Consider the following 15,119-nt stretch of genomic DNA (forward strand, 5'->3'; position numbering starts at 1 on the left):
CTGGTGGCTTTTGCAGGAAAACAACATGAATCATAAGCTACAGGCCGCCCTCTCTCCTGCGTCCGCTCTGCGTGACTCACCGAGCCCTTCCAGGGATCCCAGAGCGAGGGCTGCCCTGCCCCTCCGCACCTGGGGATGGGTGCAGAGGCAGGATGCAGGGGGCTCCATCTCCCGTAGGTGCTTGGGGACCGAGTCCCTCAGGCGGACAAGGGGACCATCACAGACCCTGATTTCTAAAGTGGTCTCCAAGAAAGCAGCATCACGCTTTCCTTCTACACAGGTCCTTCTTCCCCCATCTCAGGCTCCAAAGCCACTGGTGCACTTGTGACGATGGCACGCTGTAAAAATGCACAAAGCAATGCCACCACCTCAGCCAAAAACACACAAGGAAGCCAAGGGCACTTCTGAGGTCCTAAAGTGCCTTCAAGAGCAGGGCTGGGAACATTGGTGAGATGGATTGGGAACCCTGGCCCTCCACAGCCATGAAGCCATCGCAAGATATAGGAGCTTAATATCTTTCTTCTCTCTATGCCACAAGTCCTAACCTCATTCTAGCAGGCTTGACCCCAACAGCGAAAAATAAAAAGACAACTCAATAAGGTACATCCAGGAGGTAAAATTCCACAAAACCCCTTTTAAGCAAAGCCCTCCATGACCCTGGCTGGGGCACAAACAGCCAAGAGAGGAGCTCCATCTCCAGCACGTGGTCAGAAGCCCAGGAGATGGGATGCTCGGCGGGACCACGGCCCTCTGTCCCCAGCCCAGGCACCCGGAGATGTCCCCAAACCCAAGCCTGGTTATAAAGGCCAGAGCCTGCAGGCAGAGAGGAGCAGACGGTGCCAGTGACACTCTGCAGCAGGGACACGCTCAGCTGTGCCATACTTCACCATGACATACTACTGAAAAAAATATTAATCATTCCCTCTTCACTCCAGCCTAGTTTTTGACTTGTGAGGCATCTTTCTTTTTCTGTTTAAATTACCGCCAACAGTGCATTAAATATGTCCTGTTCTAGAGCACCAACAGTACTGCACAGAAGGAAAAGAGGGGAAAAACCCCAAAACAACCCATAATAAAAAGTCTGTTTGGCTGGGATTGGTTTTCCATCCTCACCCAAACACAACCAGACCAGACCTGCCAACTTCCCAAAGGTGCAGGAAGCCGGAAAGGCTTCGCATGTGTGAGCTTTCCCATCAGCATCCATGCCCTGTGCCGGCAGCTCCAGGCAGGAAGGGACGAATCTGGGGGCTGCAGCCAGTGGGGTGGCATGGCACGCACTGGGGCTGAGCGAGGTGACCCTGCGGGGCATCCTGGGGACCGGCAGGAGGGTAACACAGGAGGTCCTGCCTTCCCCACAGTCATGTACCGATGCCCCAGACATGGAGGCGTGTCGGGAAACATGGGCATCACCATCGCTTTCACTGTCCTTGCCAAAAAGGAGCCCCAACAGGGGCGAAGGGAAGATGCTCAGCCATCCCGCCAGAGGCCAGTGAAGTTGCTTTTTTTTTTTCCTGACGTATAAAGCCCTGCACGTTTTTTCTATTGTTTAATTTCCTTCTTCTCCACCCACAGCAAGTTCACTCAGAAGCAAGAAACTTGTTTCCTATTGAGTTCGTCCTGGTTGTTTTATTTGGAAAAGGATGACTTCCTCGGCCATGGTCCCTGTGTGCAGCCAAAAGGAGCAGGCATGGGGCCACTCGCCTCCCCGTCTGTATCAGCCCAGCCCTGGTAAAAAACATGCTTGAGATTAAAGTAACAAAGATGCTGCTTTGCTGCAGGAAGAGCTGCTGTTTCAAGGCTGTCGGTGACAAAGCGGCATTGCAAGGCACCGGCTTCCAAAGCCCTGCGAGCACTGGTAGTGGGAAGAAGACCGGCCCCATGGTGTGCTGGGGCAGCAGCCAGCCAGGACCACGGGAAGAGAGAGTCCTGGCGTTGGGATGCAATCACAGCGCTCGGAGCGAGCACCAGCCTCCAAGGGAAGCAGAGCCTTCCAGGTGATGCCGAAAGGTGGCCAAGCTGGCACGGCTTCTGCACTGCCAGGCACCATGGGCTGTCCCCATCGGCAGGGGACAGCCCGCCTGTGCAGCAGTGGAGGCAAAAACTAAAAGGTTTCTTTTCAAAAAAATAAATATAGTTATGCATGAAAGGCCCAGTTCACCGGTGGCTGGGTAAATGTTAGGACTTCTTCCAGAGGGAGTGATAAGGTGCTTTATGGGGACTCCAGCCACACTGGACAAGCCGTGCTGTGCCAGTGGCGTTGCACCATCAAACTGGCTCTTGGCCACACTGCCCCGATCACCTTCAATCCTTTATTATTTTTAACTACCTCCACTCACACTCCTCTGGAGCAGGGACGCTTCAGGCCTTGCACCCTGTGCCCCGGGCACCCGTGCTGCAGCTCGGCCCCGACTTTTCCAGCGGCAGCCAGCATCGCTGCCCACCGGTGCCTGCCGCCGAGGTGGGATCGGTGGGGCCAGGGCACCCCCGGCCGCCCCAGCTTCGCCTGCTCCTCCAGAGCCCCCCATGCAGTGCACCGGGGCACGGACGGGTACCGGGTTCGGGGGGACGTGAGGGCCGGTGGAGGCGAGGGCCGGCGGGGCTGCTCGGAGCGCAGTGGGCTCTGCACCGGACCCCTCGCTCGGCCGCCCCGGGCAGGCCCCGCCGGATCCCCCGGTTCTACCGGAGGGGCACCGGGCAACCTGCCGAGGGGAAGGGGAGGGTCGGCCCGGGGGTGGGGTGGGGGGGAGCCGGGCCCGGGGGTGCCGAGGGCGGCGGGGCCCGGCTCCCCCGGCGGCGGTGCAAGGCCCCGGCGAGTCCCGGCCCGCGCTGCCGCCCGGCGGGGCCGCCCTTTGTCTCCGCCGCCGCCTTCCCGCCCCGGTCGGCCCGTACCTGCCTGCCCGGGCGGGCCCGCTCCGCTCCGCCAGGCCGCCGCCGCCGCCCGCTCGCCTCCCGTTCGCCTCCCGGTGGGCTCGGCTGGGCCCGGCCCCGCTCGGCGCGTCCCGCCCCGCCGCCCCGGCCAGGCACCGCCCCGCCGCCCGCCCCGGCCCGGCCCGGCCCGGCCCCACGACGGGCCCCGGCCCGGCGGCGCCGCCCCCGGGAGCCGCGGCTGGGAGACCTGCCCGGGCCGGCGGAGCGGAGCGGCGGTGGCCGCCCCCTCCGCACCGGCTGCGGACACATGGACACACGGACCCCCGGGGCTGCCCTTCCACCGCTCCATGAATCCGCCGCCTAGCACAGCTCCCGGCGCCTTAGCCCCGAGAGGAGAGCCGCCTCGGTCCCTGGCGTGTCAGGGCATGGGGGATGGCCGTGAGCCGTGCCATTACCTCCCGGTGGAGGGGTCCTTCCATCCCCCGGGCCTGGGCCGCCTGTGATCATAGAATCACAGAGTCGTTAAGGTTGGAAAAGACTTCTAGGATCATCAAGTCCAACCCAACACCCCCAGGCCTCCTAACCATGCCCTGAAGTGCCACGTCTACACGTTTTTTGAACACCCCCAGGGATGGTGACTCCCCCACCTCTCTGGGCAGCCTGTGCCAATGACTGACCACTCTTTCAGTAAAGATATTTTCCCTCATATCCAATCTAAATCTCCCCTGACGCAGCTTGAGGCCATTTCCTCTCGCCCTATGGCTTGTTACTTGGGAGAAGAGACCAACACCAACCTCACTACAACCCCCTTTCAGATAGTTGCAGAGAGCAATAAGGCCTCAGCCTCCTCTTCTCCAGGCTAAACACCCCCAGCTCCCTCAGCCACTCCCCATTACACTCATTCGCCAGACCCTTCCCCAGCTCCGCTGCCCTCCTCCGGACACGCTCCAGCACCTCAATGTCCTTCTTGTCCTGAGGGGCCCGAAACTGAACACAGGATTCGAGGTGCAGCCTCACCAGTGCCGAATACAGGGGCACTGATGATCGACCCAGCAACGCTCCCACCAGGCCCTTGCTCTCACCCCTGTTCTGCAGGGCAAGCACAACACATCGTCACGAATTGTAAGGCACTGGCAGCACCTTTGGTGTAACTGGAGTGCCAGGCTGATGTCTCCTATGCAGAGCATTCTTATCTTCCTCTCAGTGCGTGTGCACCCTGCGTATCAGATTTTTGAAGCTGGTTAAGCCTGAGGTTGTCCCCATTCTCCTCCCCAGCCGCAGAACCCAGGCGTGATTTTGGGGCACCAGTTCGTCACATTGTTTCAGCTTTTCCATCCCCACTCCAAGACAAGCGCAAGGTACACATCTGAGTCACGGGCTGGCTGCCCCTAGACCTGCAAATGCACATGCAAAATTCCCTTCATTCCTCAGAGAGGGGAAAAACAAGATTAATGCAGCTCAGCCACTCTGCTCCTGCCCCTGCACTCACCATGGTGGCTGCTGGGGGCTCTGCTGGCATGCAGAGACACATTCCAGTCCAGGGCAAGGGAGCCCACGTTAATCACCAACCAAGAGCCACCCAGGTCCATCTCACTGCCTGTGTGAGAAGGGATGGAGTGCACAAAGAAGATCTCACTAGGTTTCATGTCCAGCCCATGGGGACAAGTTTCGTGTCCAGCCCATGGGGACGAGATACGACAGGTCTGTTGGGTTTGGGTTTGGCTCTGGGAGAGCTTCCGACTTAATGGGAGGCGAGGAAGCAATTTCAATCAAATGAAACAGGCAGATAAACAAACAAAAAGGAAAGAAAAAATGAAATTGTAGGGAAGGAGACACAAAGTTTTCCAGACAATTATGGGTGCAAATTTTCTAAAGTCCTCTGAAGCATTCACTGAAGTCAAAGACTTCTTATCCTTAAACATTTCACTTCCCTCACAAGCCTTTTCTGTGAATATCTTGCCTATGCCAAAGTTAATTGAAAACTCAGAAAACAAAAAGGGATAAACAGGAATTTTTTAAACTGCAAACTGCTGAAAAGGGTATTAAAGAGATTTTTTTTTTCCAGCCTTAAATGATTTGCAAACTCAGCCTGAAAATGTATCTCCACCAGGAAAAGCTTTCTGAGGCCATGCTAACCTCCGGCAGAGTTTTAGCAGAGGGGAGGTTCATGCACAAATCACCGAGCAAAAAGCCAACAATGAGTAATCAAAGGCACGCACCAAACTCTGAGGACAATCTGCAGAATCCGCAATCTCCAGCGGTAAAGTTTTCCACTGAATAATTACTTCTGAGAAAAAGGAATTTGTTGAATGCTTGGTCTGGCATTTGCTAATACATTTTTTTTAAAAGAATGAGCCACTCGCTGGAAACAGAAGGCTGCTCAGAAAGGCACTAGTATTTATTAGTATCAGCTCTACCATTTTACTTGAGTATTGGATAGCTTTTTTTCCCCTGTATTCTGTTTGCAAACACAAAGGAAACCAGTTCCCTTCCTGCATGCTTTAACTTACAGGCTCTTCTTCAGCACATCTGTTGGAAAGAAGTTCAGCGGCTTTTCTCTGCATTGTCTCCAATTTATTAATCAACACCTTCAGCTCCCTACTGAGTTACAGCCAAATTATGGTCCCCTTGAAGTCCATGGCAGCACTTCCACCGACTTCATTAGGACCAGAAACTGCCTCTTGAAGTCTCTGCCAATTCCTTAAGTGCTTTAACTTCAGCATTGGAGATTCCTTTTTTAATCTTCTTATGCCTGTTTCTGACACATGTCATGTGCATGCACAAACTGCCTTTCTGAAACTAAAAATGGCCCTAAAAGCAAATGGAAAAGCTCTCTCTTTTTTTTTTTTTACCTGTGAATGGCTGCATTCAGGGTCCTGAATTTCTCTTCGCAGGGGCTATTAGAGGAAAGATACCATTCTGAGGGGCGAGGAGCTGTTGCCCACCAGCCCTGCGAGAGCCCCAACCACAGACCCTGCTCTGTACCAGGCAGATGGCAACAGTTCAGCCTCCAGGGAAAGTTTTGGCCTTTTCCAGTCCCAGTCTCTGTTTCAAGGCCACCAGTAAGGCCACTGTACCATGGCTCGTGGGAACAAGACGCAGCCACGGAAACAGTGACATCCAAGCGCCAAAAATTCCTGCTTGCGGGAAGCCCGGAGCCGGGGTCTTCGCAGGTCAGGCCAGTCACTTCCCACTGACCCCTCTCAGCCAGGACCGGTTTACATCAGGGCCAAAGACCAGGCAGGAGAAAAGGTCAAGAGCAGTATTTCCAATTGCCTTGGCTCACGGGCGCCCTTTATGTTTAGTCACCGGCTGAGTTATGAAATCCGCCTGCAGCGTCACTGTGTCTGTGGGTTTCCCATGGGCTGGAGAGGCTCTTACCAAGGAGCAGCTGGAATGTTAATTACCCGTTAAGGAACTAAATCTGGGGGATTTCTCAAAGCAAATACACAGCATCTCTGGCACTGACCCCGCCATGGCCTGAGCATCCTTCCTGGCCCGGCTGGAGGACACAGTCCTCGCAGCCCCTGCTGGGTGCCTCCCTTCTCACTCATCGCAGCCTGGGGAGGTCCTCAGCACGGTCCTCGGCAGCTAGGATAGGCCGGTGGATGCTGGCATTCGAGCCCCAGGAGCATTTTGCAGGGCAGGCAGTTCCCTTGCACACATGCCAGGACTGGTGCAAAGCAAAGCAAATGGAAAGAATTTGTCCCGGGGAGTGGAGAAAAACCCATCCTGCACAAAGCCTGGAGGGACTGGGAGCAGCCTACCTCCCAGCTGCTCTGGAGCCAAGGGCAGCATTGGATTTTGAACCGCTGGGTTAGTTTTTCGGTTTGTTTTTTAGAAGCTCATCTGGTTATTTCAGCCTGTTCCCCCATAAGCGGAGGCTTGCCTGTTTCCTTGCCTCTGGCTTGCATCTGTTCCAGGGGAACATCTGCAGGCTGGTGCGAGCCTCGCAGAGAATCATCACAGCCTGCCCAGCCTGGCTCAGGCTGCCCTTCGCTGTCCCCTTCGCTTCGCTGTCCCCTTCTCAGAGGGTTCATCTGCAGCCACTGCACCGCACGTGGCCTAATGCATGCTGACCTCTGCAGCACTCACCTGCTGCGAGCCCCTTTCTTCAAATCAGGCCACAGCCAGTGTCACTGGAGCCCCTGGCTGGAATTACAGCAGTCCTGCCGATATATGTTTTAAAAGCCTCTCCTACAATATTTAAACAGGAAGATCCCTGATGCAGCAGCAAACTGCTAATGAAGAGAGGAGCAGGCAAGGAGGGCCCATGGGGCCAAGGCGGGCATTATGGTGGCAGCCGTGAGCACTTACAGGCCAAACCTCTTTCTCCCTCGTGGCAGCTGAGAGGTTTGCATCCTGGAGGGACCTGGGATGCTTGGCAAGAGAAAGGAAAAGGTACCCCAGAAGACATCAGCCTTTCTGCATACATAGATGCTGCCATAAAAACATGCAACAGCCCAGAGCTGCAGAGCTGATGGGTGTAAGAGAGGGGTCAGAAGTTTCCCACGGGCCAGCAGCAAACGCTGTTAGTTGAGCAGAGATGAAGGACTGTCCCTGATGAAGTGTTTTCAGGTCTTTGGACTATGTAATCCTGCTAGCGGGGCCATTATACAAAGCCTCTCTTGTACATCTGCAGACATCTGCTTTTCCACTGGTTGGATCAGCTCTGAACGCAGCTCCTGTGTTCTAAACACCCTTCTCCACCTGGGCACCCATGGGTGGGCTCCCGGCCTGGCCCCTGTGACCCAGTCCTGCATGGCACTGAGCTCTCTGCTTCCTGGAGGGCTAGGCGCCGGAGGCAGCCCAGCGCCACGGGGAAGGCATCTGGAAGCAGGGCAGGATCAGGCCCGGGAAGTATATCGCAAGTGCTATTAGGTCAGGTTCAATCTGCCTTTTTTCCAAAGGTCTTTGATGTTTCCCATCGTTACTCTCCTGAGCCCTATTTAAATCAGTTGGAACCAGAAACTATTCACTTGCTGGACAACCTTAATGTAAAACCTTACAAATTTATGTTGTTTGCTGTAAGGTGGAACACATCTCCCTCACCAATTGCTCGAGGAGGTAATGCCTGCACCATCGCTCACAGCTGCAAAGTCCGCGCCGCTCGCGTTGACCACCTGACCTCCCAACAGATAATTGCGTGTATTTACATCTCTCCCCTTAGCTCTGTAAGAGAAAATATGCCAGGCTTCCACATATTAAAACCACTATGCACACCCCCTTACGGGTAAATTCCCAAATGCCCCATGGCAGTAAGGGCTCCTGCTTCAGCTCAGGGCAGGGACAAGCAGCTGCGTGGACCCCCAGGACACCTCGCCATGCCCAGTGGAGCGACGGGGAACGGCCCACACTCCGGCCCGGCTCTAGCTGAGCCCAGGCAGCGCTGACTGCAGTTGCTTGGCCGGGAAGAAGTGGGATGAATGCTGGCATTACACCAATTTTCCTCCAGTTGTTTTTTAAACCGATTCAGGCCCGTGTTTCCAGAGCTCTCCAGGCTCTTTCAAAAGCACGGACACCGTGCCCTGCTCCGGCGCCCGCCAGCATCTTGGGGAGGGATGCTCGGCCACCGCCCGCTGCCATCTTGGGGAGGGGCCCCGGGCAGGAGGGCGCCGCCATCTTGGGAAGGGACCGTGGCGGGGAGGTGGCTGCGCTATCTTGGGAAGGTCGGCCCGGCTTGCCCTCGGGAGCGCTGTTCACGGTTTCACGGCGGCGGCGGGCACAGCGGGATCGGGGCAAAGCCCTGCGCTTGCGATCGGGGAAACGCCGGTTCACTCGCGGCACTCGGCCGCCTCCCGCCACCACTTCCGGGTGAGCGGCGCTGACCTCCGCCCCCTGACCCGAGCAGCTTCCTTTCCAGCGGCGGCCGCCGGCGTAGAGGCGCGGGTGAGTGTGCGGTTGTGGTGCCATCCGCTGCCATCCGTCCGCCCGCGCCTTGCCGCGGCGTCCCCGCCCGCCGCCCGCCTCCTCGGGGCCGGAGCTCTGCGGGACAACGCGCCCGGCGCGGGGGAGGCGCGGCCGGGGGAGCGGGGCGCTAGGCCGCGGGTGAGCCGGGGGCTGGCGTAGCTGGGCGCCCGGGGAGGGTGGGCTGGCGCTCCCGGCTGTGGGTGGAGGGCGGCCGGACTTGGCGGGGTGGAGGAGCGGAGAGGCCTACTCCCACCCGCTGGAACCAGGGCGGTTTTGGGCGAGCGCCGAAGAGCACCGGGCTCGTTGTTGTGAGATGAACGTCGGCCTTACAGCGCCCGCGGCTCGGTGTTCGTTCTGCCTGCCGTGTGGGTATCGCTCGGGACGATGATGTCCCTGGAGCCTTGGGCTGGCTGTGTCAGGAAAGGGTGGGTTCTGTCAGAGCCGCTGTGCGGGCCTTGGTTTAGCAGCCGGTGCTCGGTGCGGCTTTCTGTGCAGAGCGACCATCGGCCTGCAGCCTGCGGGTGAAAGTAGGCTGTGCTTGGGTTGATTTCCTTAATGAAGTTTGTTAGGCTTTTACCTTGTGCAAAACGCTGGATGTAGCAGGAATTCGGCAGGAGAGGGCAATAGGGAACCGGCTTCCCGTGCTCAGGAGCAGATGCACAGGATGCCCAGGCACCGATCCAAGTGCTGCTGAGTGCCGCGTCTGCCATCGCAGGATGTAGACTTCAGAGGCAGACGACTTACCTGGGTGAGGCCCAAGGATGTGCGTAGGAGACCGATAACGTGGAAGACCCCAGGCTCGTACTGGAGTCAGGGCTTTGTGACAGTATGCGGGTCTTTAGTAATTGCTTGGTTAGGTGTTCTTTATTTCTGTAAAGCCATACAAATGAGCAAGGGGAGGCTCCCAGCATTGCTGGTTATCAAGGCAAGGGGCTTCCCCATGCTCTGCTGCAGCGGTGCCTGGGGATATCAGCTGCTCTGACACACAGTTTAGGTGGCTTCTGCTGCGAAGTGCAACAAGAAAGACTCCACGAAAGAGCGGTGGGTGGTGACCTGTCTGCCAGCATGCAGCAAAGCTGGGAATCCAGGGTTTTATAAGAAGTCCTTGTGTATGCCAAAATTACTGCCTGTGTTGTGCCATCTGTAACTCATTTATCTTGGTTGGTAAAAGGTTGCAGTAGCAGGGTATTTAATGAAATCCTGTAAGAGAATGCTGAGAAATCCATCATCACTCATACTTCTTCTTTGTTGTTGTTCAGAAATGGCACCTCGTAAGGGCAAGGAAAAGAAGGAAGAACAGGTCATCAGCTTGGGGCCTCAGGTTGCCGAAGGAGAAAACGTCTTTGGCGTCTGCCATATCTTTGCTTCTTTCAATGACACTTTCGTCCATGTGACTGATCTCTCTGGCAAGTGAGTACCGAACACCAGTGACCTCCCAGCCGTACCTGGCTCCTTCTGTTTTGAAAAGGGAAATTAGATTTGGTGGGAGGCTCCAATGAAATCCTTGAGATTCCACTGAGCTGTAAGATAAGATGGTGTGCACACATGAATGTAGACCTGATGGCTTGGTGTGCTCCTCCGTGGTGAATGTTGCGCTTGAGGTGCTGGATGGCAGCTTATTGATGCAGTCACATTCAAAATAGCAGGTTCTGCTGTACCCAGAAGCTCGTTTATGGGGAGGAAAGGAAGTGCTTTTTTCTGAATGCTTTCTTTGCCCTTCTGCAGGGAAACCATCTGCCGTGTGACCGGTGGCATGAAGGTGAAGGCAGACAGAGATGAGTCTTCTCCCTACGCGGCTATGCTGGCGGCCCAGGACGTTGCCCAGAGGTGCAAGGAACTGGGCATCACTGCCCTGCACATCAAGCTGCGTGCTACTGGTGGCAATAGGTATGTCGGAGGGTATTCCCTGGCATTCCCAGAGGATGCGTCCGGTCTGAGAACCGTGCCAGATTGCACCACGTCCCTTCTTTGCGCTGCCTCAGTTGGGAAGGTAGATGTGCCCCGAGGATTTGACTTTAAACTTGATCCAAAGGGTGTCACGTGGCTGACATGGTCATCGGTCACCAGGTGTCTGGAACCCAGTCAGAATGGGTGTCCTCAGTTGCCTAGAGCTGGGGTGTGTTCTTGTCACTGCGGTAGTGGGGTGGGGAGGTGCTGTCGACTTGAAGATGTGTTACATTGGAGCAACAGCAAAGTGTGCGTCTGGTGGCTGGTAGCGCATGAATGGTTTGGGTCTGGGACAGGAGGAGGGGTGAGTTGTGGGATCTGGATGTTTTAAGGGTGGGGAAACGGTGATTTTAACACTGTCAGTTGTTGGCGAACTCTGTTCGACTTCTGAATGGTTTAAGTAATTATGGGTTCTGGTTCCCTCCTCCAGGACCAAGACTCCTGGACCTGGTGCCCAGTCAGCCCTGAGAGCTCTGGCCCGATCTGGAATGAAGATCGGCCGCATTGGTGAGTGATGGAGAAAGTGATAAATGGAGGCTTGTGTCATTGTGTGTCAGTGCAGAGCCTTACTACCTCAAAAAATCAGTTTTGAGAGATTATTTCGTAAAAGGAGCTCTGCAGGCATATGTGCCGCTTGGTGTGACAGTTTGACTTTGGGATGTTCTGCTCGACCTCTTGTCAGGTGCCGCTGTAGGTGTGACTTAATCTAAACAGGTGCTTAAACTGAAGATTCACCAGGAGGTGGCGTGAGCAGACTTCAGAAACTGAATTTCTGTCTGCGTGATAAACCCCAGCTGTACAGCAGGGCACTGATGGAACAGCGGGTGTGACAGAGCCGTTCGGTCACCTAGAAAAAGTCTGTTGGCTTAAGAGTGACTCAGTAATGACGGAGCTCCTCCAACTGTTTGAGGGAGAGTCCCAGACTTTGTAGGGGAGCCACAAGATGTGGTGGTGTTGGCTGCTCTGAAAGTTATATCGTGGTCCCTCTGTTTCTTTGGAATTGCCGTGGCTGCTTGGTTTAGGTGGGATGGGAGATGGGGATTTTTGCTTCCCAAGCACTAGAAGCCCTGGGTACCCAGCCCCTGGCCAGTCCACAAGTACCATAACTCCCGTTTCTTCCACCTGTGCGTGGCTGCTGCAGCGGCTGGCTGCCGAGGTGCGGCTGTGGGCTGTTGGGGTGACTGCTGGAGTTGGGTGGCTGCGCCTGCTTGGTTTTTGGGGTACCTCTGGAAGGTAACTGTGTTTTGGTCTTTCTTGTCCCCGCAGAGGATGTCACACCCATCCCCTCTGACAGCACTCGCAGAAAGGGTGGTCGCCGTGGACGTCGCCTGTAAACGATGCCGTACCTTTTGTCATTAAAGCTCTCTTTTAAACCTCTCCTTAGCTGTGTGTTTCCTTACTGAGGGGTGCTCGGGAGTTGAGTGGCTTCAGTATAATTACATCCACAAATGGCTTACCCTGTGGATCTGGGCTTTAGGTTGGGGTTGTTAGTACTGCTGCACCAGAGGTGCTTTTGAATAGACACAGGGGAAAACAACCTTCTAAAAGTGCTGGAATTACAGCTCCCTCAGCGGCTCTGTTTATATATTTATACTTCCAAAGGTATGTAAGAAAAATGACTCCTCACTTCATCATGCCCCGCTTCCTGCGCTCCTGTTTGCCCTCTGTGGAATGTGCTGCCATCACCTGGAATAAATGCCCGTTTTCACCTTTGCCAATGTTCTCTTCCTCGCTTTCCTGGCTTTGAAATCGCTCCTCTTCCTGTCTCTTCCTCAGCTGTAGCAGGATTTTTAGAACAAGAAAAGATTCACAGGCATACAATACTTGAGAAGTCTAGTTTAAGGTAGGTTGGGTTCTATGTGCTCGTGGTGTCACAGTTCTTTATGCTTGTGGTTAAAACAGCTGTGGCTTCTCCAGCTCAAGAGAGGGGTGAAATTGTCCAAATTCCTTCTGTGAAAGGGTGACTTGAGCCCTCGCACACCGTGGTGCCTGTTTCCACGGGGGGGTGTGTTGTGCTGTCGTGTCACCCCCCAGCAGCGGGGTGTGCGGTTGGTAGGACCTCGTGGAGGTAGCTAAAGCTCGTCACGCTTCACCTCCTCTGTTGCAGTCATGTGCTCTTAGTGCAGCTCCTGGCAATGAGCAACAGCCCATCTGCGAGCCAGTAAAATGATTGTCCAGGAATACTTGTGGTCAGGTTTAAGTGGTGGCTATTTATCAGAATTGGTTGAAAAAGCTTGGGATTCTTAGCACAGTTGTAGGGCTAATACCTCACGTGTGATGACGTGCGACTATTAAGGGAAGCTGGAAGGTGGCGTTCTGGTGTCCTGAGCTCTTGGGCAAGATCTGCCTCCAGATCTCCGGTGGTGTCCCTCAGGGTCTCTGCTGGGACCAGTACTATTTAATACCTTCATCAATGACATAGTGGATTGAGTGCACCCTCAGCAAGTTTGCAGATGAGACCAAGCTGAGCGGTGCAGTTGACACATCAGAAGGATGGGATGTCATCCAGAGAGACCTGGCCAAGCTGGGGAGGTGGGCCCGTGAGAACCTCATGAGGTACAACAAGGCCAAGTGCAAGGTCCTGCACCTGGGTTGGGGCAACCCCCAGTATCAATACAGGTTGGGGGATGAAGGGGTTGAGAGGAGCCCTGCTGAGAAGGACCTGGGCGTACTGGGGGATGAAAAGCTGGACATGAGCCAACAATGTGCGCTGGCAGCCCAGAAAGCCAACTGTCCCCTGGCCTGCATCCCCACCAGCGTGGGCAGCAGGGCAAGGGAGGGGATTCAGCTCTGCTCTCGCGAGACCCCTCTGCAGCGCTGTGTCCAGCTCTGGAGCCCTCAGCACAGGAGGGACACAGAACGGTTGGAGTGGGTCCAGAGGGCTGGAGCACCTCTCCTATGAAGACAGGATGGGAGAGTTGGGGTTGTTCAGCCCAGAGAAGAGAAGGCTGCAGGGAGACCTTATTGCGGCCTTTCAGTACTTAAAGGGGGGCTATAGGAAAGATGGGGGTAACCTCTTTAGCAAGGCCTGTTGTGACAGGACAAGGGGTGATGTTTTTAAACTGAAGGAGGGTAGATTTAGACTGGATATTAGGAAAAAGATTTCTACTATGTGGGTGGTGAAACACTGGCACAGGTTGCCCAGAGAGATTGTGGAGGCCCCATCTCTAGAGACATTCAAGGTCAGGTTGGATGAGGCTCTGAGCAACCTGATCTAGTTGAAGATGCCCCTGCTCACTGCAGTGGGGTTGGACTAGATGGCCTCTAAAGGTCCCTTCCAACCTGAACCATTCTATGATCCTGAGGTTCTCGAGCTCGGAGAGCCTCGCTGCTTTCATGTGGGTTCTTCCCCCCACCTTTCACTGGAGATTCCCCCACCTGCCCACTCCTGAGCCTCCCTGCCCTCACCAGGAAGGATGCTTTGATGTTTTTGGAGGTGCTGTGCTCTCAAAGCAGTCTCTGTTCTGGTAAAGTCACTCAGCCTGGGTCGGATCCAGGGTGTGTTGCTCCTGTCAAGCTTGATCTTCAGTTGTGGACTGCTATGTCTTGCGTGGTGAAAGGGGCATGAGTCTTGCAGCGGAGGAAACCAGGCTGCGTCTGATCTGAAGCCGCGGTGCGTCTTGGTCTTCATAGTGAAAACTACTTGGATGCTTGTGGTTTCAAAGTGAGTCATGACCTCTTGGAGGTGTCCCTGCTGTGGAGAAGAAAGCTGGGCTTGTGAGCAAGCTAACTACTGCTGATTTTTCTGCAAACTGTTGCTTAATACATGACTTCTCCTTTCTGTGGAAAAAAAATCTCCGCCTGGACAGATGCTCCTAAGCCAGCGTTTCCCTTGGCGCAGCCATAGTGTTTTACTTGCAATTTTATATGCGGCCATGGAAAGCTTTTAGAACAAACTTCCCTTACTGTCTTAAAAGTGCACTATTTGCAGTTCAAATCACTATTTTCCTGTACTTGAAGTGTTCTTTGAACTCTGTGTGAAGAAGGTGCTGAAAACATGAAATGAGCGGTGGCTCGGCCAATGCGGAGCTGAACTGAGGCGGCCCGCAGGGGAGCGGGAGGCAAAGGCATGGCTTGTTACTAACAGCTTTAGTCAATATTTTTTTTATATATGCCTATATACAGTGAAACTGGTTGCTGTTCTGGTAGGTGTTACTTTGTCCCGGGTGGCATTTGTGTGGCTACTTCACAGGGTACATTTTGGGAAAGCTCTACAGGAATGTGAAATCCAAGGCAGGGCACAAAGGCAGGGCCTTTGTTCGGTACAAATTTAAGACCCCTCTTGTCCCTTTGGGTGCAGTTCCTGACATTTTCTGACCCGTTCTGTCCCCCTTCTGCTGCCCACCAAGGCAGAGCGCGGCCGCCCCGGCGCAGGCTGATTTACCCTGCTGTTT

At 55.0% G+C, this 15,119-nt stretch overlaps 1 protein-coding gene across 3 annotated transcripts; it reads left to right on the top strand.

The window, feature by feature from the left end:
• The first annotated feature begins 8,470 nt into the window (after nt 1–8,470).
• On the top strand, nt 8,471–12,102 carry RPS14 (ribosomal protein S14). 3 transcript variants are annotated; one of them, XM_075102691.1, is made up of 5 exons: nt 8,471–8,757; nt 10,038–10,188; nt 10,504–10,665; nt 11,156–11,232; nt 11,992–12,102. In XM_075102691.1, the coding sequence occupies exons 2-5, from the start codon at nt 10,040–10,042 to the stop codon at nt 12,057–12,059; spliced, it is 456 nt and encodes a 151-aa protein (XP_074958792.1). In that variant the 5' UTR covers nt 8,471–8,757; nt 10,038–10,039; the 3' UTR covers nt 12,060–12,102. The 3 variants fall into 3 exon arrangements, with proteins under 3 accessions (XP_074958792.1, XP_074958793.1, XP_074958795.1); XM_075102692.1 differs by having other exon boundaries at nt 8,733–8,916; XM_075102694.1 differs by lacking the exon at nt 8,471–8,757 and adding an exon at nt 9,379–9,526.
• Nucleotides 12,103–15,119: the final 3,017 nt, after the last annotated feature.

Source organism: Phalacrocorax aristotelis, chromosome 8 (assembly GCF_949628215.1).
Source record: "Phalacrocorax aristotelis chromosome 8, bGulAri2.1, whole genome shotgun sequence".
Classification (NCBI taxonomy): domain Eukaryota; kingdom Metazoa; phylum Chordata; class Aves; order Suliformes; family Phalacrocoracidae; genus Phalacrocorax; species Phalacrocorax aristotelis.

Excerpts from the sequence above, each read along its gene's own strand:
- RPS14 (XM_075102691.1), top strand. The coding sequence starts at position 10,040 with ATGGCACCTCGTAAGGGCAAGGAAAAGAAGGAAGAACAGGTCATCAGC. Across the intron at positions 10,189-10,503 it reads GTGACTGATCTCTCTGGCAA|GGAAACCATCTGCCGTGTGA; the intron begins GTGAGTACCGAA and ends GCCCTTCTGCAG. Across the intron at positions 10,666-11,155 it reads CGTGCTACTGGTGGCAATAG|GACCAAGACTCCTGGACCTG; the intron begins GTATGTCGGAGG and ends TCCCTCCTCCAG.